This window comes from Neolamprologus brichardi, chromosome 16 (assembly GCF_056152115.1).
Source record: "Neolamprologus brichardi isolate AB-2024 chromosome 16, ASM5615211v1, whole genome shotgun sequence".
Taxonomy (NCBI): Eukaryota; Metazoa; Chordata; class Actinopteri; order Cichliformes; family Cichlidae; genus Neolamprologus; species Neolamprologus brichardi.
The window spans coordinates 31,226,235-31,251,471 of NC_142119.1; the positions used below are offsets into that span (position 1 = coordinate 31,226,235).

At 41.6% G+C, this 25,237-nt stretch overlaps 1 protein-coding gene across 1 annotated transcript in view; it reads left to right on the top strand.

The window, feature by feature from the left end:
- Positions 1-24,897, top strand: part of clasp1a (cytoplasmic linker associated protein 1a) — a 109,059-nt gene extending 84,162 nt beyond the window's left edge. The window contains exons 29-44 of the mRNA XM_087829653.1: positions 1,806-1,869; positions 2,026-2,028; positions 2,157-2,320; positions 3,140-3,218; positions 3,294-3,437; positions 4,211-4,309; positions 7,625-7,774; positions 7,922-8,028; positions 10,222-10,369; positions 10,975-11,221; positions 14,268-14,324; positions 17,996-18,186; positions 18,334-18,462; positions 21,019-21,225; positions 21,624-21,740; positions 22,872-24,897. Of these exons, the coding sequence (XP_087685779.1) occupies positions 1,806-1,869; positions 2,026-2,028; positions 2,157-2,320; positions 3,140-3,218; positions 3,294-3,437; positions 4,211-4,309; positions 7,625-7,774; positions 7,922-8,028; positions 10,222-10,369; positions 10,975-11,221; positions 14,268-14,324; positions 17,996-18,186; positions 18,334-18,462; positions 21,019-21,225; positions 21,624-21,740; positions 22,872-22,958 (1,993 nt within the window). The 3' untranslated portion in view covers positions 22,959-24,897. The remainder of the gene's footprint in view (positions 1-1,805; positions 1,870-2,025; positions 2,029-2,156; positions 2,321-3,139; positions 3,219-3,293; positions 3,438-4,210; positions 4,310-7,624; positions 7,775-7,921; positions 8,029-10,221; positions 10,370-10,974; positions 11,222-14,267; positions 14,325-17,995; positions 18,187-18,333; positions 18,463-21,018; positions 21,226-21,623; positions 21,741-22,871) is intronic.
- The last annotated feature ends 340 nt before the right edge of the window (positions 24,898-25,237 follow it).

A 25,237-nucleotide genomic window follows, 5' to 3' on the forward strand; every position in this document is an offset into this window, starting at 1 on the left:
TTTTTTTTTGTCGGGTATTTTCTCCCCCGGCTAGCTTACTGTCCAGGTCGCTATTGTCATGGGTCTCTGGTTGTGTCCAAATTCATGGGCTGCATCCTCCTGAGGCCGCATTTGTAGACTGATTACGTCACAGCGACGGGCCGAAGGCTGTCCAAATTCGTAGACTCCTCCGAATGCAGCCGACAAATGCGTCCTCCTTTTCCCCGAATTTGAAGGATGGGTCAGGTGTGTCCTTCGTGGCCGACCATATCCCAGAATTCATAGCGCGGCCCAGCCAAACTCCAGTTTCCAACAATGGCGGCAGCTACTAAGTTTTAAAATTACTCTTATTAATCTTTCTGGGTCACAAAATAAACTTTTAACATATTTTCAGGCGAGAAAGTAGCTGTGTAAACATCAAATATCTGCTCGGTTTATCAAGATATCGCATATTTGCAAAAGTGCTTCGACGTTTTCGGAGACATCTGCTACCCACCAGCTCGATAGCAAGCCGGGAGCTCGAGAGTCACTGATGCGGCCGAGAACGGCACAACTCCCGGCACATCATTTTCAGATCACCGCGGACTTTCGCTGCTCGGGTTAAACGTAATATATAAGTCACTTAGACAACGTAAAAATGTTATTGTTGGGCTTTTTTAAGTGTTTTGTTTGTTCGTGAGCAAATCGGTTTGGCTGAGATTAAAGTTATTTGATTAGATTAGATAAAATAAAACTTTATTAATCCCCCAGGTGGGTTCCTCCTTGGTTTTTACACAGCTGACTAAATGTCAAACAGAAAACTGATTAAACAGAAGTGTGAGACAGTCGAGAATTTACGCCAGTGTCCTGTTATATTTTAGATAGCAAGGAGCAGACGGCTGAGTTTATTAAATTCCACCGAGACAGCGGTGACGCTAATCAGAAGGCTAGACCGTCCAATTTCACAGCCGTTTACTTCTGAGGACCCGGCCCACGTAGACCGCGAAGGCCGGGTCCTCAGGAGGATGCAGCCCATGAATTTGGACACGACCACAGTGTCAGTTAGCTGGATAGCCAATTAGTCTCTTGTCTTGTGACTTGACAGGCTCCAGTTTCACTGTCTTTAGCTTGTAACAGTAGTAGTTGTTTTATGATCTATGATCTATCTTAAGTGCTTTAAAGGCTCACTTTTTGGGGAACTTTGGTCATGAACTCTTGAGTCACTGTCCACCTTTTCTCCTGTTAGTAAAACATAATTTAAGGAGTCTGAGTGACAGCACCATTGACTATCCAAATATTTTAGTCTTTAGTACTCAAACAGGCAGAATTGTAGACCCTTTCCCATCAAATCACTTTTAGAGGTGATTTCGGATTTGTTGGTTATCTTGAGTAATGCAAATCCCAATGTGTTTGGATACATGCACAACAAAGGAGTCATGAAAAAAATCTGTGGTTTCCCTGCGCTTTTCTTCAAGTTACAGGTGACTTTCTTCCTCAGTTGGAACAGCCTGTATGTCTGTCTGTTCTATAACCCTTACTAAACAAATCAACCATCCGATTGGTGGCGAACCAGAACAATAAATGTGTGCAACCTGCTAGCCAGAGTGAGATAGACTGTAAGGAAATCTGAAAACAGGTGGTTAGCTGAACCCATGGAAACACACTGTAGATCACCACAGGTGCATTTAAACTCAAGGATAAACAGGTACACAATGATCATTTGCTTTCCCCAAATGCGCTGGCAATGACCCGATGGATTTTATATTTGGCCTTTTGCTTAAAGCTGAGTCATTGATGATTGATTGGTGATGGCTGATTGGTTGTCTGGTTCTGTTGGTTGGCTGCAGTCGCGTGGAGCTGAAGAGACTTTGTGAGATCTTCACACGGATGTTTGCAGATCCTCACAGCAAGGTAATGAATCAGAACTTTACCAACTAAAACAATGATTTGGATGAACACTGACATCAATATGAATGCATGGTACATTACATGTGTATGCTGTGACTTTTTGGTACTAATGAGGCGTCCCTTGTTGCATGTTCTGCCTTGCTGTGGACTTAACAACAGAGAGTAAGTTTGTTTTTGAATTCATATTCTGCAAATAAATATGAGATTTTAAAAAAACTGCCAGTTTATTATTTTTTCCTCCTTAAAAATGTTTTGCATTTTAAATGTATGATCTGTGTGCATATTTGCAGGTCTTCAGCATGTTCCTTGAAACTCTCGTGGACTTCGTCACAGTACACAGGGAGGACCTGCAGGACTGGCTCTTTGTCCTGCTCACCCAGCTGCTGAAGAAGATGGGCGCAGACCTGCTTGGCTCAGTCCAGGCCAAAGTCCAGAAAGCCCTGGATGTCACAAGGTCTGAAAGTCACACCAGTCATGGCTGCTTCCTATTGCATTGCTGGTCGATAAGGAGTAGGCATGCAGGATCAAATGTTATATAATTCAGTCAGGTGGAATCACATTATATACAGATGATTATTTTTCAATAAAAGCAACGAGATATACAGATCCATAAAAACAGACCGTTAGTTTCGCAGTCGGAAGCTGCTGCAGTTTTGAAGAAAGTCAGTGTGTTACCTGCAGCAGGTGGTAGTAGACCACACCCCCCAAGTACACACATAATCTAAAGCCATGTGCTGCTGTGCACACAAATGGAACATTGTCACTGCTTTACCTGCCATCAGACAGGAAGTGAAGCCTCTCTCCACCAGGCTATTTCTACAAAAACTCACTTTGGTGTTTTAAAGGATCAATTCAGGTCTGAGTTAACATCTTGAAATGCAAAAGTCACAAAAAAGTAGTTGAGCAAGCCGTGTTTGCAGGGTAAAAGTTATTGCTTTTATTCTCTGTTAGTGTATTCTTTTCACAAATGAACAAACATTTTGGGTTTTACATGCACAGCTGTGGCTTTAATATAAATGTGGACCTTTAAAACTTTGATTTATTATTTGCAGTTAGACTGCAAATAATGAACTATATATCCCTCGTTGCTGCATGGCAATTTAGAGAGTAAATTTAAAGCAAAGGCTACATCAAATTATACTGATATAAACACTGCTGTCCAATCATTTGCAAATATATTGATATTTTCGAAACCTATTTCAGCTTTTCCTTAGACCCGCTTAAAAGCCACATGAAGGAAAGAAGTGAATTCTGTTCTCTTTCTCTGTGTTAGGGAGTCCTTCCCATTTGACCAGCAGTTCAACATTCTGATGAGGTTTATTGTGGATCAGACTCAGACTCCAAACCTCAAGGTAAAGTAGAAGTAAAGTTGATTTTTGGTCGGCAGATATAATTTCAGCAAGACTAAAGATTTCTTGTCTCTTCAGGTGAAAGTGGCCATTTTAAAGTACATCGAGTCCCTGGCACGGCAGATGGATCCCACAGACTTTGTCAACTCCAGCGAGACTCGGCTCGCGGTGTCTCGCATCATCACCTGGACCACTGAACCAAAAAGTTCAGATGTGCGGAAGGTAGGCCAAAATATGTCCTAAGGCTCTCACACTTAGTATTCTAGTTATTATTTCATTCTAGTATTATCAAAGAGTACAGTGCGGCCCCATTTCATCTTCAGTTGATATCTCTACAACACAATACACAGATGTCTTAGTCAATCTCTGCACTTTCTTTACATTCTATTAATATTGTTAGAACGTTTTATTTATTTATTGTACCGAAAGCACCTTTAAAGAGGCACGGTGGACCTAAAACGGCTTGAACCAAGAAACAGTATAAAATACAGAAGGATCGTATTGAAGGATGTGTTTGAATCATGTAAAGCTGTCTGTGAAGTGTCCGAAAACAAAAATGTGGGGTTGGAATTTACAGAAAATTGTTGACTACAGAACAATTATATTGTATTCCTCTGCTCCTTTATTTCATTTGGGTTCCTTGGCCTGTTGTGTTTGTCCAGCAGCAGTTGTAAACTTTGATAATAGGCACTCTCCGTGTGGATGGCCTTGGGTCAATGGCCCATTATCTTTCCCTTGTCTGATGCGCGTCATATGTTCTCCCTCTGTGTTCCTCACTGTTTGTTTTTCCACTGCCGCTCTTCCAAATGAAATCCTCACCCAGCCCAAATCTTTAGATATGCTGTAAATAGACCAACAGGAATACAATAGGTGCATCTATTATCAGGGGACACTGATCCACATGCACAGATCTTCTCAAATATTGCTTCTGTGATGATGGTTGGGGTCCTGTGCCATTCTGTAATGCCCCTTCTGCCTTGCCACTGTTGCCCCAGACCCTTCATAACTGGGTGAGCGAGGAGCTAGCAGGCAGGTCCAGCACTGCAGCCTTACTGCAGTCGACTGAGGGCAACCAGGAAGAAAGGTGTAAGCAGGTAGAGCCCTCTTCAGCAGCCAATTACATCACAACAAGCACGCCTGCCCGGTACCTAACCAGCCACCAAACCTCCAAGACTGCAAAAAAGAAAAAAGCCAACTGCGGCATCCTGTCACTCACCATTTACACTCCAGCTGTTCTGCTGAACAAATAAAGTCAGTGTGTGCCTGGCAAAGTGATCACTCACCAAATAAACTGAGCTTGTTGTGCAACCTGGAAAGACGTTTGTTTAACATTCGTAGTTCTCCAGGAAAGCTTGTGGTTTTGAATGCATTTGGATGGATTTTAATTTTGCAGTGCAACATTAATAGGAATGCTCGTTTTTTTGTTTTAATAGTTTGTGCCTAACACTGTTTGACTCACCCTAACAACCTGCCGTCCACCTGCATATCTGCATGCTAACATGAAGATTTTAGATATGTGTGTCGGGAATAGTGGCACCAAGAGCTGGATGTCACCCCTTTATCACCCAAGTGTCATACAGGCCGGCTGGATTTACGTTGTAATTTTAGCTGTAAAAATACAAAATAATTCTCATTTAATAACCATTTGAATTTTCTATCTAGCCCTAAGTATTTGAGGAATTATGGTAAAGTGAAGCACATGGTCAAATCAGTTTTTTGTGTCTGACAGCAGTACCTTATAAGTGCTTTGTGCTACTGTGATACACGAAATATCCCCAGTAAAGCTCATAAATCACTCATCCTTCTAGTTCAGCCATTGCACAAATGAAGAGAACTGCCTAAAATCGTTTTTATGAATCAGCTTAATAGTTAAACCTCAAGTAGAAACTTCTGCTGAATTTGCTCATTTTGCAAAATTAAAAAGCAACCCAGAGTTTTTAAAACATCAAAACTAAACCAATCCTAACCAACAGCCTTTTTTTGTTTTTCCACACCAGTATTAATACACTGTATTACCCTGAAAGAGTCATTTGTGTTAAAGAATTCAGGCTTAAATTAACAGTCGACAAAGAAATACATTTGAGTTAATTATGTAATTATTTTGCTTACATCTCATTTAAGCTCAGGTTAGTCTCCTGTCTTCCCGTGCTCTCTGTTTCACTGTATTTATTCACACACAGAGCAGGGCAGCTAAAGCAAAGATAACATTAACTGAGTTGATGATACCTTGTTATCACTTTTATTGCACTAAGAGCAATAAAAGCTGTTCATGAACTGTTATTCCCAACAAAGTGAAAGACAGAAGAGAGGGCCAACAGGGTGATTTAAATGTTTGTTTTTTGTGTGTTTTTACTTTAAAATTAAGTTAAACAACTGCAAAGAAACACACAACACTGGTTGGGATAGTTGGTTCCTTCAATGCTATATTAGCCGACCTTCAAGCACAATGTGCAGGCATAGCTTCACTGCTGCCCCGGGTTAGAGCTTTGTGTGGTCCCATCCTAAATGAACAAATTATCAGCAACTAGAACATCTCTCCCCGGACATTTTGTCCTCACAGTTTATCATTTTAAAGATTTTCACTGTGGGTTTTGTAGTTCTATAAAATTAGAATCCCCAGTAGTTCATTTTGTATGATGCTATTCCTGGTGAATATTGGGTATAATCTATAGTGAGTTTATAAATGGAAATTATAAAAGTAAAGAAGAGATGGGCAGCTTCGCTGCGTTTGGAGCCACAAATACTCATCTGAACTCTTAACACACAAAAAATCCTTTGTTTCATCCGATGTATCAGGATGTTATATTTTATGTTTTAGACCCTATGTTGGTTAAGCTCAAATAAAGTGTGAAAATTCTTTAAAGATATAATTACAGTAATCAAACTGAGCTGTGCACATGCTGGAAGGCAAGTTTTTTTCCTCCTGAAAACAACCTGTTGGATGTTTAGTCAATCATCATTTTGTCATAAATATGCAATCGGGTAATTGAAATCAGAATTATAGCTGATATAAACTGGTGTGTAGTTGTCATTTCTCTATCACTTCTTACCAGAAACCTGCACAAGAATCAAACATGACATATTTGACAACTTATTCCCAATAATAGACCAAACATTGTTCTGTTAAACATCAACTTCTATTCTCCTGCAGCTGCAGCAGCACACCAGTACTTCCTCCTTTATCTTTACTCACTTGCATGTTGCAGCACTGAATTTCCTGAAAAGATTCTTCTTCCTTTAGTTTTCTACTGAATGCATCTTTGAATTCTCACCTTTCAAAAAATGTTTTTCTACAGGCTAAAGCCTCCATTACTGCACCAAGAAGCCCGTCTTGGAGCCAGAAAGTGAAAGAATGTCTTCCATGGTTTCAGAAGTGCATTGGCAACAACCTGTGTATCAAATTCTGTAAAATATTGTAAAACATTACTGTTATTCTAACTTGATAAGTCATAATGTCCACTGTATGTGCTTGATATTGGAATATCCATGTTAAGCATTAACTAGTTCCTCGTCAGTGTGCATGTTAGCCTATTGGCTCTAGAGTTAGCCATAAAGCACTCAGTGATGCCTTATTCTACACAAGCATGTTCTGCAGTTTTTAGGATACAACAATGAGTCTTTGGCTAGTACCCTCATAATTACTGCTTATTGGATAAATAAAGAAGATCTTGTACATAAATTATGATTTTAATATGCTTTACTCGTGGCCTCATAGGAACTGAACCTTGAGAACTGAACTGTAAGAACTGAACCTGAAACTTTTTAGTATCATTAACTGCTTTTTAGAATAAGATGCACTGAAGTTTAGGAGAATGTCAGTGTTAGGAATTCACCTGTTTCTTGCTTCCTGGTACAGTTCAGCATTTATAACCCTTTCCCTGCTTCCTGTAAATTCTGTAGAATTCCCTCATTTTTGACCTGTGACTCCTCACTTTGGAATAGCATCATTTAACTGCGATAGTTGGGAGACGTGGTTGAAGAAGAGTAGGGAATCTTTTGTAGATTCATATTTATCAAAGTAAATGTGAGTTAACTGTGAGTAAACCTCAGGAATTAGAATGGGTAGCTTGTTCATATTCAGTCAAACATGATTTAGAGTGGAGGTATATCCTCCTCTGAAGATCATAATTCAGGTACAGCTGCTTCCTTACGTTTGGTCTTAAAGCAGCAACCAGATGGAAAACTCTTCAGTTAATAGTCCAGTATTGGGAGAATATCGTCAGGAAGAATAGGGTGTTAACGAGAGCTTTAAAATGGCTAATTTAAAGACACTAGGTTGCTAATGTGCATTATAATGAGCAGGTAGCTACCTGGCCGAGGTGCTTCTGAAACCAGGAAAGCCTGAAGGTATCTGAAGGTTCTCTGCAGTTCTGCTTTCTTTCCTAACTTGTTGTGCTCGCTGCCTGCAGGCGGCACAGGTGGTGCTGATTGCTTTGTTTGAGCTCAACACCCCAGAGTTCACCATGCTGCTGGGAGCACTGCCCAAAACTTTCCAGGACGGCGCCACCAAACTGCTGCACAACCACCTGAAGAACACGAGCAACACCAGCAGCAATGTGGTCAGTAAGATTTCTGTGTCACTGAGGGGAAAAATCTTACAGTCACCCAGGTTGCGGTATTCTAAGATGAGTTGAACTGATTGAACTTGAGGTGGACTTCTGTTTCCGATGTTACGTTGTATGTAATTTCATGTCGTTGATATTCAGGGCTCTCCGAGTAACACTATTGGCCGAATGCCGGCTCGTCACACACCCAGCAGGACCAGCCCTCTCACCTCACCGACAAACTGCTCCCATGGAGGACTCTCTCCAAGGTAGGCAGCCGCCTTTGATGACACTCTGTCCTTAATGACACACTCACTGTGTCGATGCATGGCTGTGTTTTAACTGTTGGGATACTGGTGCTGTCATCATGTGTCACCTGTAGACAAAGTAACGCGCAGCCAGGTGGGTCGGTAGTAGCTTGAGACTGAGTGAGCTGTTCTAGAGATTACAGCCCATAATTCATTCACACATATGTGAAAACAAAGAAGCAATTATTTACAAAGACAAAAGAAATCTTACAAAACTCCTCCTGCCAATTGTCTGATTGCTAAAAGATTCGCTGCATAGCGACTGATAAACGAGCCTTTGAAGTTGTCACACACGATCATGTTGTAAAAGAAAACCAGAGGAGGGTGATTGCTGCATTAATCTGCTGTTTTTACAGCATAATGCAGCCCACTTACCTAAAATCCAGTTTCATTCTTCCACGCTGAGCAGCGCATTCAGCTCACACACACTCTGCCTGGATTGTCCTTTTATCTGCCAGCAGAAATAAACATAAACATTGATAAGTTATTTAAGTTATTGTTACTGCACTTGAACCTGCAGTGCACCATGTATGGAGAGCATTAGCAGCACAAAAATGCTTTTTCACGGTTATCTTTCAAGATAAAATCACAGTCACACAATTAACTAATTTACCCAGCTTCACCCATAAATATCACAAACCATACTGAATTGAAATGTGGGCAAAAAAACATTTATTTTGTGCAGCGTTGCAACACTTTCAGCCCAGCTGCCATGATCCGATTGCTTCCTCAAAGTCCTGTTCTGATCACTTGCATTTGTGTATCTGAGATTTATCTGAAATGGTGAAGAAGTCAGGAGTCAAGGAGTCAGACCTGGCAAGAAGATGCTAGCTAGCAACGACGATACAAATTAATTATTGCTGTGTAGCATTTAATAAAAGTCCTAGAATTTTATTCACTGAAACTGGAGCTCAGTCTTCTTGGACAATCTGTTTGCATAATTAACTGCACAGCAGTCGTATTATTGCTCAGATAATAGCATTAAAATGCTACAGAACGCTCCTATAGAACAAACAGGGTGGGTAACAGCTACAGCCACCTGTCTGTCAAACAAGCCGTGACAATACGAACTTTAAACCGTAATATAATTTAAACAAGTGTGTTGTAAAAATATTCACCCCTGTACAGTCGTTATGAAGGCAGGGATTAGCTGTAGAGACCGAAACTGTTTTTGAACAGGGCCGTAAACATGATTTTTGGTGCCTCTGGTTGATGTTAGAGGAACTGCGCTTGATTTTTCCTTCCTGGAAGCTGATACATGTTTCTTTTTATGTTAATAGGGACAAAATGTGCTTTCTTTATGCTTTAATAAAATCCAAATGGATGAATTGTGTTAAAAAATGACCTGCCATTAACTATAAAACAGAGAAGTTTGTTTTTGGCACCTTTAACAGGACTTTCGGTGAGTTGAACAAGGAAACAACCTTGACATTGAGACTCTCCAACTTCTGCTTTCTTCTTTAATTAACACTTTCCCGTAACCTTAAAGCTCAGACTAGTTTCTTTTTGTCTTTTCTCTTTCTCTTCCTGCGCACTTGCTGTTTCCTCTCTCTCCTCCCCTCTCTTGTCTCGTCCCGTGCTCTCTCCTCGTGTTGTCGGTTTCCATCCACCTTTCCCTGCTCTCTCACTCCTGTCTGTCCGTCCTTCCCTCCCGGCCGCGCTGTGACAACAGTCGGTTATGGGGTTGGGGTGTCGACGGACTATCAAAGCACCCACCTGCCCCTCCTCCTCCTCCTCCTCCGCCTCACTCCACCTCTGCTGCCCCCACCATAAGGGTCCTGCGCAGAGCGTATTCACCCAGGTAATGAGGCAGGCACGTTGGAGATTGTGGCCTAAGGAATCCACGCTCTCATCCTTTTCTTTACCCAGTTCACCAAACCATCTGAGAGTGTTTGTTTGTTTGTTTGTTTGTTTTGCTCATGCATTAAACCATCATGTCTAATAAAGTGGAAGCATCCTTTTGAAAATCCATAATTTTTAAGGGTTATGTCAGTCCTGACCTTTCATGCTCTAAATCAGTCTGCTTGTCTGTCAAGAGCACAGCTTCTTCGCATGCATATGTCTGCAGATTCATGTGGCTGTATTTTGCTTCTGCTGCATATTTTATATAAAAGTGCATGCATGCGTTTCTTTTTATGTCTGTGTGTCTGGCAGCATGATGGAGTACGACACGGAGAACATGAACTCAGACGAGATCTACAGCTCGCTGCGTGGCGTCACTGAAGCCATCCAGAGCTTCTCCTACCGGAGCCAGGAGGATCTGAACGAGCCTATTAGACGGGAGGCAAAGAGGGATGATGCAGTAAGCCACAAGCTTCTTATCCAGAACCAGTTCTGAAAAATCTGGAATTTGATTTGGCATTAAATGCTTAGAATGAATTATGATCCTTTTTTAAGACACTGCTGCGTTACATTTTTCATTTTTCAAGACATTTTTCAAACAGTTTTTAGGTTCTTAGACCTCAAAAGTGGTTTGGCTTTCTGGTTGTATGTTGACCATGAAATAACTGTGCTTTTAGTATCTCCTGCTGGTTTCTGTAACCCTTTTAAACATTTTAGTTGCCACTATTTTGGGTGGCGTTTAGAGCAGTTGTGACCATGTTTAGATGAGAGGAGGGTGCTCTAAGTTGTCAGCTAATGCTTGATAACTTGTTGCCAAGTTACGTCTATTGACTATATGAGAACATCACATCTACTAATCAGTGCTGACTCAGCCTCTGTAGCCACTGCAGGCAGACTGTGTATGTAATGCACTGATTTGTCTTCGGATACTCTCTTTCTTTTTGTGAGGCTTGTGTCATTTTTTGCATATTGTTTGGTTTGCTTTCATATTTTTATAGTTATTTGAAGCTAAAATGGCTCCAGATCTTCTTTATACCACTGCCTAAGCCCTCTCCCATCTCGCAGGCGGGGAGAGAAGGAGTAGCTTCCTCTCCTGGGTCTGATGCCCGGCTCGGCTTAGACGTGGTGGAAGGCGGTCGCACTGCCTTGGACAACAAAACTTCGCTGCTCAACACGCCATCACCGCGCTCCTTCTCTGGGCCGCGGACTCGAGAATTTGCCCCATACGGCTACGGAGAAACCATTTGCACGTACGACAAGAGCGCCCTGAAGGAGGCCGTGTTCGACGATGATGTGGAACAGTTCAGAGACTGTGAGTTTATGCCAATTTTATGTTTTTATGTTTACAGCTCTGAGCAAAGTACCTATGTACCCCAGTCACACGTGCATTAGCTGTTAGAATTTGTTACGTGGCTCAACAAACAACCAACATGCCTCTGAAAATGGTCAGGTACAAGGACTGGACTGAAAAAGTTAAAAAGTAGCCAGTGTAGTAAGAAACACTTCCAGAAAGCCTGGATAACTGTTCCTAAAGAGCACTTTAAAAATTACTTGCTTGAAAGCAACATTTCAAAAAATGAGGGGTGACTGAAGACTATTGCCACTGCTTGTGGCATCATGACAAGATCTAGTAATGTCAGCCAGCTGCGTTTTTCTTCTGGTTGGCGATGTAGTTCGATACAAAGAAAACATCTCAGGCAGACTTTTTATGTGGTCCAAGCTCCATGAGATGAGCACCATTTCGTTTCTTTATACTGAAGAGAAGGCAGACTTATCCACAACTGATATATCCAAAACTGGGGTCCGTTCTTCGTACCTCGCTTACTACATCCAAGATCAAATCATCGCGCCAACTTTGAGCTCGCTATTCCGGTTCTCCGAACACACCTGTTGTTGACGATTAGTACAGCTGGATGAAGTAATGTGAGATCACTGGGTGGCTTAAAAGGGGCTACGCATCGATAGTAGAAACATTGATCGGCAACCCTTTGATTGGTCGGCGAAAATGTCGAAGGAGCGCGCTCAGTATTTTTCGGCAGCAGAGCAAGAACTCTTGATTGAGGGATTTCAGGAGTTTGAGAGTTTAATTAAAACGCAAGGGAACACTGCAAAAGCAAGGAGAGAGGGCTGGCAGAAAGTTGCTGACAAATTAAACTCGTAAGTAATTTATTATATCATATTATATTACATTATATCCTCTTTCACATTAGAGCCACAACAGGACCAACATGGGAACAAGTAAAAGTGAAATATAAGAATATTCTACAGAATGGTAATATTTATCACTTATATTGCTTTTAGTCTCTTGAAAAGAGACCCTGAAATAATCTGTTTGTTCGTTTATAACAGCAACCAAGAAAAGGGCAGGGCAAAAAAAGACAGGTGGTGGTCCTGCACCCCCTCGTCACACCCCGGCAGAGGAGCTGGCCCTAGGGTTGCATGCTCTCCTTATCAATCTTGCACCTTCCGCAATGGGTTGCTCACGTACAAACGGACAGGACATGGCTGCGACAGACTTCCCAAATCCACCTTCGCTTTTATAGCCGTGGTCTCTCATCTTGATTACACGAAGTAATTTACTATTACTACTCTAAAATATGAATTACATCTGAAATAATCAAATACATGAAATAGAATGATTAATAGTACATTTCCCTTTTTTTAGGAAATGACCTGTATGTATCTGTATGAAATCAATAAAAGAATCAAATACTGCATTATCTTTAGTTACATTGATAATATTTATTTATGGAAAAACAGTGGAAAAAATATCGCTGTTGCTTTCGTATAAATGAAGCGGACATACCTGAGTGGCCGCGATCTAATCCTGTTTACATAAAGTAAGCCTGCTCCCAAGCAGGTTTACGCTTACGGATCTGTTGCTATGACAGCAAGTCCCGCTTCGGAGAACCGAACGATCCAAGATCACGCGAAATCGTCAACAATCAAATCCAGCTAACTTACTTAGCGAGGTACGAAGAACGGACCCCTGGAGTACCCATACCAAAACACTCCAGGTCACACATGGGCAAAACAAAGCCCGAGGGCCGCACCCCCGCACACCGAGTCAATCCCGCCCTCAACATCCTAAAGCAAAACCGGTTCCAAAACACGAATAAAAAGCAGCTTAAGGCTGGAACTGACCTACAGAGGAAAATGTAGACCGCTTTAAATGTTCATAGAGTCTTCATATTATTAACTTTTTACTTTTTCCCCAGGAATGTATCAGTTCAATTATTCAGTTTGTGGTCATTCGCGTATTTAACCTTAGCAAAAATAATGTCACCCACTCCCCATCTAGGATGATCTGATATCGTCGTGTTGGTGTTGTTCCCAGATCATCATGAAAATGTTGTTCCAGGTTCAACATTGCAAGTGACCAATCACATTGTTGTGATGTTATTCTTTTGTGCACCAACCCATTCGTGCATTTATGAAATTCCAATGTTGCAAGGACAATATCAATTCTCCTTAGCGTTTATTAAAGGGTTAGGGTTAGGGTCCGTTGATCGGTGGACAGAGGCGGTTTCTCGCAGCTTAAGTACAGTTTTTTGTTTTACGGCGGTTTTTCCCAAAGTCGCAAAAGTATGACGTCACAACATTCTGATTGGTCACTTGCAATGTTGATCCTGGAACAACCTTTAGTATGATGATCTGGGAACAACACCAACACGAGGATATCAGATCGTGCCCCCATCTATACAATAAGTCAGTTTGATATTGGAGCGAACTGTCACTTTAATTCTGTGATTATTATACATTGTCTGCAGTGTGACATTTAAACTGAAATCTATATTGAATAAGCCTCATGCTTATTCTGGTGGTAGAAAAACATGAAACGAGTTAAATAGCGACATCCACAGAATGAGTATAAAGAAAAAACAGCTCTTACTGTCATATTGCATGTCAGCAATAAAAGTATGAAAATGTTTCTACAGAAGAGTTCAAGAGAAGCTGTTAAACGTGCAGGTAATGCAGAATAGGTCTGCACACGCTGCCGTCGGAGGTGTCCAAGTTTAAGTGAGCCTTTCTTGTCATTCAGCCAAACGTCAGGTTGTGCATTGTGAGCACGTGATGTCGTGAAAACACAAAGGAGCAACAATGTTGAGGCAACAAATGGCAGAATTCCCTCCATTTCACTCGGTTAGTTGTCAAACGTCATCCTGAACCAGCCGGCTCGTGTTTACAGCAGACAGAAGAAACCAGTGAGCGTCCAGCCCCTCTGTCGCAGCCACTCTGTGCTTCACTTGTTGTTGTTGTTGTTGTTGGTGTCATCACATCCTTTTCTCTGCCACCCTCCCCTCCCCCACCCACTTCCACCTTCATCCCTCCTCCTCCTCCTACTCCCTCCTCTCCAGGCCGACGTCAGGAAAGCGGTGAAAACAAGATGGCACTCTCCAAGGTCTTTGCTCCTGGTAAACATGCCCACCCTGCACCTCCACTCCACTCACCCTCCAACTGTGTTTGCATTCTTCACTCAGCTCCCCTCATCGTCTCTCCATCTTTTAACTCCACCTCTGTGTTAACAAAGTCCAAGCGGTTCTGCTTACAGCTGTAATATTTGAATGTTTCTAATGTTTTCACTGCGTCTAATTTAACTTTAGAGATCTATGAAAAAGTTAACTTTATATTTTTAATATTAACAGCTCAAACTGTGGATATCTGCATCCTCTGAGGACACACATTTTGAATAACATGAGGCTGCTGACGGGAACGGAGGTTTTCTGTGGGTGATCTCAGGGCTCTAGACTAACTTTTTGACATGGGTGCACAGGTACGCCTAACTTTAAAAATTTAGGCGTACCGGCACAAAAGTTAGGCGCACTCAGATTTTTCAACCGCATCGCTTAACACCGCAGTTTTATATGTGCACTTTCTTTGGGGGGGAAGTCCATACAGACAATATTCATTTCTAAATTATTAACTAACAAACTTGTGCTTAAAGTGCTTTGTCAATATTGTAGAAAATGTTAAACTTAATCATCATCTCGGCCTCGTCTGACGACCTGTTTGCTGCTGTCTGCTGCTGAAAGGCAGTGGGGAGAGGGGACACTTGGGCATTTATTGCAGCATATAATGTGTTTCCTGGATACACTGCTGCTTTTTCAGCATTCAGAGATTGATGGCACCGTGTCAGAGCACTGGCTATGAATTTCAGACAGATCAGGCCTTAACTTAACAAAAAAGTTATCAATAGTTCTTTTCATCTTTTCTTATTACCCACAGCTACATCCACTTCTCTCAGGCCTAGGCTGCTCACTAGGGCTGGGTGTCATCACTGATTTCTATAATCCATTCGATTCTGGTTCTCAAAGTCCTGATTTGATTCAATTTAGCTTCAGACAGTCAGAAATATTATAATTCTGATCATTTATCAGTACTGATACACATGAGACTTCATCAGAATTGTGAAAATCACAGCAGATGCCTTTGTGTGAAAGTAACTGAGAATAAAACACAGAAAAACATGAAGGAGATTTTCCTGGTCTGGCTTTTTATAGCAGATAACCTTAAAAATATTCTGCAATTTTTTCATAATTTTAAGAAGTTTAAATTTCTTCAGTATTGAACAGCAGAAATTAGGCTTTCTTGTCCGAGGTCATTTAAGTGAAAAAAGAAAAAGACAGCGCTGTAAACAACGGTAGACTGGTGGGTAATAAGCAAATGAACAATGCAGAAAACAGAGATTTGAGACGGGAAACTGTTCTTGAAGTACAGAGAGAAAGAGAGAGAGCTGTGCATGAAGTGTGATTTTTATCGTGGTGGAAGCAAAACAGAGGGAATTCGTGACGACATTGATCAAATGTGAAGCGTAGTTTGCTGCTTCTTTTGCTGCTGACTCAGCGAATTTTGGTTGGAGAGAAACAAAACCTGCAGCTCAGAATCAGCGCAAAAAGACGTAAACACAGAGCGGACCCGACGCATCAGAATCGCTAAGCTCCGACAGCGTGTCCGTGTTCGGGCCGTCGGGTGAGAAAACCGAGAAAGACAAAGCTGATTCTGATGCGTCTGGTCCGCTCTGTGTTTACGTCTTTGTGTGGAATCCGTTAATGAATTGATATCGCTTTATTCAAGCTACTCACCTCTCTCTTCCACCTGCACTTTCAACTGAACCACGGCCAATCAGAGAGGTCCCGCCCCTGACTATCTCTGATTGGTTTAGTCCACGATAGGGACATAATGTGTGTCTGTTGTTGACCACATGGAGAGTTGCAGAGATTTTTTTTTTTTGTTACCCGAACAGTTGGTCGCACAGGTGCAACCAAATATTTTGTTTTAGTCGCACCACTGAAAAATTTGGTCGCATTTTGGTCGCACTCTAGAGCCCTGGATCTACTAACAACGCGTGAATTTGATTTATGAATGGAAATTCAGCCAGTTCATTCCAGTAATGGCCAGCACAGTCTACCAAGGCAAAAAAAAATGGTGGATTAAAACTGACCAGATCTGATAAGTGAGGGGAAAACAGTGAACAGAAACGTTCTGATCTACAGACTTCAGCTAGAAATAGACGGGAACTGTGTGGGATCTTGGAGATCAGGTCAGCCTTTTTTTTTTTTTTTGGTAATGAATACATTTGACAGCTGAGGTGGAGCACAGGATTGATGGGCTGTTTTCAAAAGTCCACCTTACAGGACTTACTGGATCTGTGGAAGAACAAAAGTAAATGTTAATTAGTCACATCCTGAGTGATCCAGAGAAGTTCATGAAGACTGACACATGCATGAAAATGCCCGTTGTTCTCAGTTTCTTGCATGCCACCTGAGGCTGCAGATATTTATTAAAGTCAAAGGAAAGAATCTGACTCACAGCTACCCATGCAACATAAACTGTCACGGTGAATGGAGTGACCCGTGAGGAGAAAATAAACGAGGATCCACGTGCAGGCACTCGCTGAGATGCAAAGGTGGTTTATTGTAGAACAAAGGTGGAAATGGCAAAACGGAACAAAACTAATCTATACTGAGACAAACTAAACTATTGAACAGCAAACATGAACACGAACATGAAGGAGAGTCAGCAGAGGCATATGGAGGTTGATAGCAGGGAGAACACACAGATGAAACACGGTAGATTCACAGACAGACCAGCAACTAGTACACGAGTAGACACGACTTAAATACACACAGAAGAACACAGGGAGATTACAAACAGGTGGGGAACACAGCTGGAAGTAATTGACGAGACGAGACATGGGAAGCAAAACTGAATACAGACATAAACCTTCAAAGTAAAACAGGAAACAAGAGACAATTCACAAGACACAGACTAGACACTGAACTAAAAGGGACACATGGAAAACTCAGGCCCGATACTGACAGAACCAAAACCTAGGAACAAACAAAGACATCAAGAAATCAAAGATTAACAATGCAAAACAGAAAACACTGGGTCACCGACCCAGGACCGTGACATAAAAAACTTTTAGAAAAACTCGAATTACATTTAGTGCTGACTACTAAACATATTAGCTGTTTCAAGACAGGCATTTCTATATGTTATGTAAGAGATCCGTAACAACAGCAGCATCACTCTGGAAGTAGAAAAGTAAAGTCTGTTTTGCCCATTTTATGAACAAAATAATGTTCATTATAAAAAGCTTAAAATAATGTTTTATCACATTCCCTCAGTGCAAAAGCCAAAAGTCTTTGGTAGGCAGCAGGAGGAGAAACTCGTTTAGAGAGACTTCCATGCTCTAGTTCAGTGACTTTTCTGTGAGTTTCTTTGTTGCCTGTCATATACTGATGGTTTTTATGCATCACCGCGCTCATAGCTTTGCGCAATTCACCTGCACCAATCACATGTCTATCTTGACTCTCAGCAGCAACGGTCCGGCACAAATCAAGTTTCTACGTTCAGTTTAAGTACCCTCCTCCCAAAATGTGGCCCCTGGAAAGGGAAATACATGTGCAAAAATACCTGCACCTCATCACACCTCCCTAGTAAAGTCCAACAACCGCCAAAGAAGGAATTGCAGACATTAGGTGTCTTTTAAAAACAAAAAAAAGGTTGATGGATGATTATTAGCCCATTACAGTTCAATTCAATTCTTAACTCTTTCTTCTTGTCCCCTCTCGGTAAGCAGTCGGGCAGGATCACTCAGACCTGGTGGCCGATCTTTTGAAGGAGCTGTCCAATCACAACGAGCGCTCAGAGGAGCGTAAAGGCGCCCTGGTGGAGCTGCTGAAGATCACACGGGAAGACAGCATGGCTGTGTGGGACGAACATTTCAAAACCATCCTCCTCCTCCTGCTGGAGACCCTGGGTGATAAAGATGTACGTAACCTGATAGTTTGTGTACACGTAAACCCCATTTTTTTTGTCTCCTTTATTTGTGTTTTCATTGTCTTGATTCAGCGTAATCTGAAGAAACTGAAGGGAGTTTTGTGTGGATGATATTCTTTATGTTCCCATTTCCTGCAGCACACCATTCGAGCTCTGGCTCTGCGAGTGCTGAAGGAAATTCTGAGGAATCAGCCTGCCCGCTTTAAAAACTATGCCGAGCTGACCATCATGAAGACGCTGGAGGCGCACAAAGACTCTCACAAGGAGGTGCGCAGCTCCCACCACTCAGCTAAAAGCACCGAAGGCACCGAGCATGATTTTTGTTTCATAAAGTCGTCATCGATATCTGTTAATGTGGCCGCGCCGTGTTGAAAGTGATGCGGTTCTCATGTCTTTAATTACTGAGTAGCGTGTTCACTTAAACATAAAGTTAGTTTATATAATTGCTAAGTAGCACATGTGAGAAAGACGAATGCCATTCATGATACATAAACAAAAAGCCTGCAGTCAATGAGATTAATGATTATTGGTTTCTAATCATTTCTAATCCCTCTTGTGGCTCACAATAACCTCATAATTAATACTTTACAGAGTGGTTATCGATATGAGCACTGAAATAAGTGAAGACAGTAAGTCCAACCTTCGACCCTTCACTCCAGCAGTTATTCAGGATTACTTGTAGAGAAATTTTCCATTCATGTCGGTCAGGTGTGCAGCTGGGGTACAGAGTGTGTGTAAACACAGATCACGTGTTGATAGCAAATTGAACATAAAATACACAAAAATGCACTCGACCAACCTGAGATGAAACATGCAGATAACCAAAAAAAAACATATCAATCACAGAAATTTAGCATGAGGAATTTTTTTAAAAAGTTTTTCAGCATGAATGAATAATATCCTACTGAAGAAGTGTAAAGTATGCTGAAGTAAAGCACTCTTTAAAGGGGTTCATAAATCCCAGATGTTTTTATTCTTTATCTTTAAACTTTCCTCTTTTTTTTTTTGCTTTTTCTGTATTCAGTTTTTCAATAATTGCGTTAATCTAAACGTGTGTCATTTTGCAGCCAACAAATTATCACAAAATCTGTGAAACATGCAAAATTCAGTACTGTCCCACACTGTACTTACCACACACCGGAAGACCATAAAAAGATGTTTTTAATCATAGATGGGCGCGTTACTGTAATCCGATTACTTTTTTCAAGTAACGAGTAAAGTAAGGGATTACTATTGCAAAAACGGTAATTAGATTACCGTTACTTTCCCGTAGGAACGCTGCGTTACTGCGTTACTAAAAACGTGATTTTTTTGCAAGAATGTCTCATGACAGTGACGTAAGCGAGTGCCACGTTGGTGACAACAGCTGTGTACAGAGCAACAATGGATCATATATCGAGTGCGGAGAGAGTATGAGCGTGCAGCGTTAAAGCGTGGAAGTACTGACCTTACTTTGAGTTTGATTCCATAAAAAGTGACAAAAACATTAGTGTCCGTTGTGCGTGGGAAGAAAACTTCTTTTTACAGTGAAGAAAACCCCTAAACTTCCAAGCAAACACAGAGTGCGCTACGACGTAATGGGAAACTCACAGAGAAACTCGCGGATTCTTCAACTGACCGCTGCGGCACACCTGCACCAGGGTAAACCTCCGCCCACCCACTCCTGCTTTACAGGTGAAAATAGAGCAACAGGACCGCTAGTCTTTGACTTTATTTATTTTCTGCTGTGTTTTACTTGCATCTATTTGAAAGAGTGAGTGTAAACACAAAAAAATATTTTATTTTATGTGCTGGAATGTGCAGAAAATAGGTTTAAATATTGAACAAATTTCTTCCAGTCAGAGAATGTTGCATATAATTAAATTTTTGCTTGATGCATAAAGTTAAAAGATTAAAACTAATAAAACAAGTTTTAAAAAGAGACTTTTCCATTTGATTACATTTTGTATGATGATTATGTAGAAAAAGTAGAATTGGGCTGAAAGATCTATCGCTTTATCACCTATTCAGGGGATAAATCATGTTTTAAAAAGTAACTAAGTAACTAAGAAACTAAGTAATTAATTACTTTTGAAAATAAGTAATCAGTAAAGTAACGGGATTACTTTTTTGGGGAAGTAATCAGTAATTAGTTACTGATTACTTTTTTCAAGTAACTTGACCAACACTGTAGACGAGTCATTTAAAAAAAAGCTTTATAAAAGCCTAAAATACAGGCATAAAGGTGAGGATATATTGTGGAAAAAATATCTGAGTTTAAAGCAAGAGCCATGATAGGTTCAAGTATAAAATCAGGACTGAAAGTGCAACAGTAAGAATACATTAGAATAAGTTTAAAGTGTAAACGTTTTCTGGGGAAGTTCTCGGATCGAAATCGGCCTGTAAACATGACAATTTGTCAGCCACCAAAAAGGAGCGTTCAGTCTTTTTTGTTTTTCCCATCATGCTCCTGGTGGAAATTTACAAGAAGATAAAGTGTTGAGTGGTGGAGGAGGAACGCAGCTGCCTCGTTTCTCTGTTTGTTCTAGAAAAGTAAGTCAAAAGAAAAAAAGGGAGACACTGACAGAACGGAGCTCCTGTTGGTTGTTGCAAACATTTATGGGATTGAAGTTCTCTGAGCACAAAATGCTAAACTGGACAGTGAAATTTAATATGTCTGAATTTGGGGGGAAAAGAGACTTTGGTTTTGTCTGACTTAGTCTCATGCCTGTGATATAGAAATCCTGCTGTTGCCTCAATAACACACCAGCTGATTGGATTCACGATGTGTGATATAAAATTGTTACCAGCCTAATCTGTTAAAAATAAAAAACATGTTTTTAGGTTGTGCGTGCAGCCGAGGAGGCGGCGGCGACGCTGGCCGGCTCCATTCACCCGGAGCAGTGCATCAAGGTGCTGTGCCCCATAGTGCAGACGGCCGACTACCCCATCAACCTGGCAGCCATCAAGATGCAAACCAAAGTAATTGAACGCATCGCCAAGGAATCATTGCTGCAGCTGCTGCCCGACATCATCCCCGGACTCCTGCAGGTCTGAGCCCAAAACAGAAGTGCAGATTTGAATGCAATGTGATTGTTTTTGTTTTGCAGGCTGAAAACTGATCAAACCTCCAAAACTCACGTTTCAGAAACTTGAATAAACAGAGTTTTTCGTTTTAAATGTGTTGCTGGTGTACCCAGCTTGAATAACACAGACAGAGCAGAAACATCCGTGTCAGTGCCACAGAGGCTTATTTGGACAATGTTCATATTTGGACAGTGGGAATTATTTGCCTTATTTGTCCCTGGAAATGTTTGCGTGCACTCTGCACTCTTGGCGACCCCTCCCACGTTCCTGCTGACCTCGTATGGGTGTGTGTGTATGTGTGTGTGTGGGTGTGTGTGCGTGTACGCACCTTTGATACCTGATGCTCCCCGGTCTCTCCGCAGGGCTATGACAACACAGAGAGCAGCGTTCGCAAGGCCAGTGTGTTCTGTCTGGTGGCTATCTACTCTGTGATTGGTGAGGAGCTCAAACCCCACCTGGCACAGCTTACGGGAAGCAAGGTACTGACCGTCGCCAGCAAGTCTTTCCACTTGCATGTCCTCACAACGAAAGCACTTGAACAGACGCTGAGCCTTATCATCTTCCCATGTTGTTATTTCTCAGCTGGCTCTCAAATTATAAAGCACAGGGTCATATTTGCCCTTCTAAAGTGTCCTTGAGTTATGTAATGGTTAAGGTCTGAGGGTCAGGTTCACCTGACTGCAACCCCCCCACCTCCACCTCTCCCCTTTACTAACCACCACCTGGTCAGCTGGTTATCTAAACGGAGTCACCGCTGCAGTCTTCAGCTGCACTCTAAGATATCATCTTAGTGCTAAAATAACTTTGAGTGGATGCAGTTAATCATTAATAACAATCCGTCCTCTTATCAGCAGCTACATTTTAGGGAATCTTTTAAAAAAAGTGCCTGTGCCAATATTTTGTGTATGATTACTTTTGAGTTCTTTATCCTGTTTAAAGCAAATTGTCCCTGTGATGAGATTCTCCTGCGAGTTTGTGGTTCTCCTACTACAGCATATTTTTGTATTTCCCTCTATAGTTCAGTAAAGATGTGGACTGACAGCCAATAGAATAACTTTTGGGGGGATTTTTGTTTTTATTTGTTTGTTTTCCCCCGAAGGGTATCCCTAGGAAGCCGGTCACCAGCACAAACAGTCCAGGCCAGTTCAGTCCAGGGACTTCAACTAGCTGCAGCTAGCAGCTCCAGCCACCTGTGTCACTATCCACTTGTCAGTCAGGGGGGCCACAGCCCTAATTTTAAGTCTCGCTACCATACAATGGAGTGAGTTATAATTGCACTGACCACCTGTAGAGTTGTTTTGAAGTGGTAAACTACATAAAGACATTCTTGAAGCAGGCTGTACACTTGTTTATTTCTGCTGGAGCGTTTAGTGAGTATTAGAGGAACTGCAGGTGTTTGAGCTTTTCATGTTTCAGCCTCACTCTACCTCTGCTCGGTTTAATTGCATGACGAGATGTCATGAGTGCTTTCATCACTTTAAAGGAACCAGCCAAATATTGTGTACGTTTAGCTTCCTATCACCCTATCTGACTCATGAAGAAGTTTATTCCTCTTTAAGACAGTTCTGTGCTGATATAAAGAGTAATTTCTCAATTCTTTCCTTTTGCAGATGAAGTTACTGAACCTGTACATCAAGCGTGCTCAGACGACAAACAGCAATAGCAGCAGCTCCTCAGATGTCTCCTCTCACAGTTAATGGAGGTGGTTTCATCCATTCCAAGACTCCAGATCAGACTTCTCTGTCTCTGAGCATCAGCCTCCTCATCACGGCTCTGCAGCTTATCCTCTCCACCCATTTTGTTCCTTCGTGTCATCCGCCTCTGCTCTGGAAATATCTGAACGGGACTGCTGTCCTGGTTTTAAGTTGGTGGGGAAGGATTGGACACATTTGGATTTTTGGATTTAGGATATGGCGCTTTCTCCTCCTCCTGTGGGTCCCACCATCTCCACATCAGCTCCAATCTGTTTCTCCTTCATCCCTTCTGCTTTTAGATTTGTTTCTATAAGTGTAAAATATTCACATCAAAGAAATGTTTCAGATCATCTTCAGTTTGGGATGAAATGTCATTTGGCTGGCCCAGTGATGGCAACAAGCCCATGAAGTGTGCAGTGGATTCTGTTTTAAGGGCATGAAGACCAAATATTGCAAGGCGGCAAAAAAATTAGATATGGACAGAAAGACAAAACGAGGAAGTCCTATGTGAGCATTTTAGTTCAAGGCTCATATTTGATTGTAATTTCTTTTCTTTTTTTTTTATGTGCTCGTTTCTCTTTAGGAGTGGCTTAAAACCCAAACTGTCACGATTACAAAACAGATCTCATGTCTAAACAGAACTGACAATCCTTCACATTTTGTGCAGATCTTTTAACAGAGAACACAAACCACCGTCGCTACATGGAGTGGAAGCTAAGCCTGTTAAAAGCCGTAACGTTTGTGTCGTTTTTAACTTCCTGCTTCCGTTTGTGTCTGAGCGCTTACTCTGTCTTACAGGAAGTCCTTTGTAAATACAGCAGATGAGGAGTTGGGGGAGAACAGGCCTTACATTTGTGGACTGCGGAGAGTGAACGGGATGTACGGCGCCGTCACTCTCGGCTCTTTAAAAAAAAGAAAGAAAGAAAAACAAACAAAAAAATGTGAATCTGCAGCAGAAGCGTCCCCAGCGGGCCGCGTCGCTCTCAGACTTGTGACCGTGCAAACACAGTATTACTCGTTTCCTCTTTCACAGCTTCTGCAATAACCACAAAGAAATCAAAGGTGTTTTGTACATACACTTTCTGACCGCTGCTTCACGGAAAAGCAGACTTTTAATTTTTTGGGCTTGCATGAACCTGCGGCACACGTCAACTCAGTGCTGCGCGGAGAGCCCGGAGCTTCTTCGGCTGTTAAAGTGCACTTTTAACATCATGAGATCACTCGACTCTGAGGAGGCGCTCGTACGGAAAAGGTACACACTCTGTGTTTAATTTATTCTGCTGTAAAGTTTTAAGTGGTGGATTCCTGCTGTGAAGCACTTCATCTATTCCCTGATTGGGAAGAAGTTTCTCAGTCTGATCAGCTTTTAATTATTGGACCTGATTTGGTTTTCATGGTCAGTTGATCTGCTGTAGTTTTTTCTTTATAATACTCTGAATAATGAATAATAATGCTGATTCCTGATTTGCTCAAATCCGCTGAGAACGGTCCAACTCTGCTTCTTTAAGGAAATGAATGTACAGAAACAACACAGTGAATTTGCTGGTACTCAAAAGGATTTAACTTTTTCTTTCTCATCGTCCTTCAGCGCGCTCATGTAATCAGCTGAGTTTTTACCGCAAAAGCAAACCTGCAAACTGGTGAAAACCCACCAATCTTCTCGCATCTGTCGTCTCGTCGCTGGATCTAAAACAGACGCGACGGCGTTCCTTACAGACTGTTCACTATGCATGTTCAGCAGTCTTTCTTTGGCTTCACGCGCTCATGTAATATTCACACCTGTATTTATATATTTTATTTGATCTTATTGTATTTAGTTCTGTCATGATGAACTGTACAGAAGGTTTTTTGTTTAGTTTTTTTATGTTAACATCAATGTGTGATCAGTTTGCAGCGATGTAAAAAAACTGTTTGCTGTAGAAATAAAAAGACCGAGAACTGATCTCAGCTCTTTCTGGCCTTTCACTCCACATTTCACAATCCCCCCCCTCTTCCTTCATCTTGTGTAACGTTCAGAGAGTGGATCAAAGCTCGGACGGCGTCGTCTTTGTTTCCCTCGCAGGTTGGACCTGCATCCGAGCGCTGAGGTGTGCTTAGCGGCTCTGGATAAACATTAACCCGGGCAGACTTTGAGATGACCTGCTCTTAATCTGTCACTCCCTTAAGAAGCTATGAGGGGTGAGCTGCAGGGGTTTCTACTCAACCTGCTGAAACTAAACCTGCAATAAAGATTAATGTGCCTTTTTCAAATTTAAATATCATCATTTAAGCTGCTGTGTTGG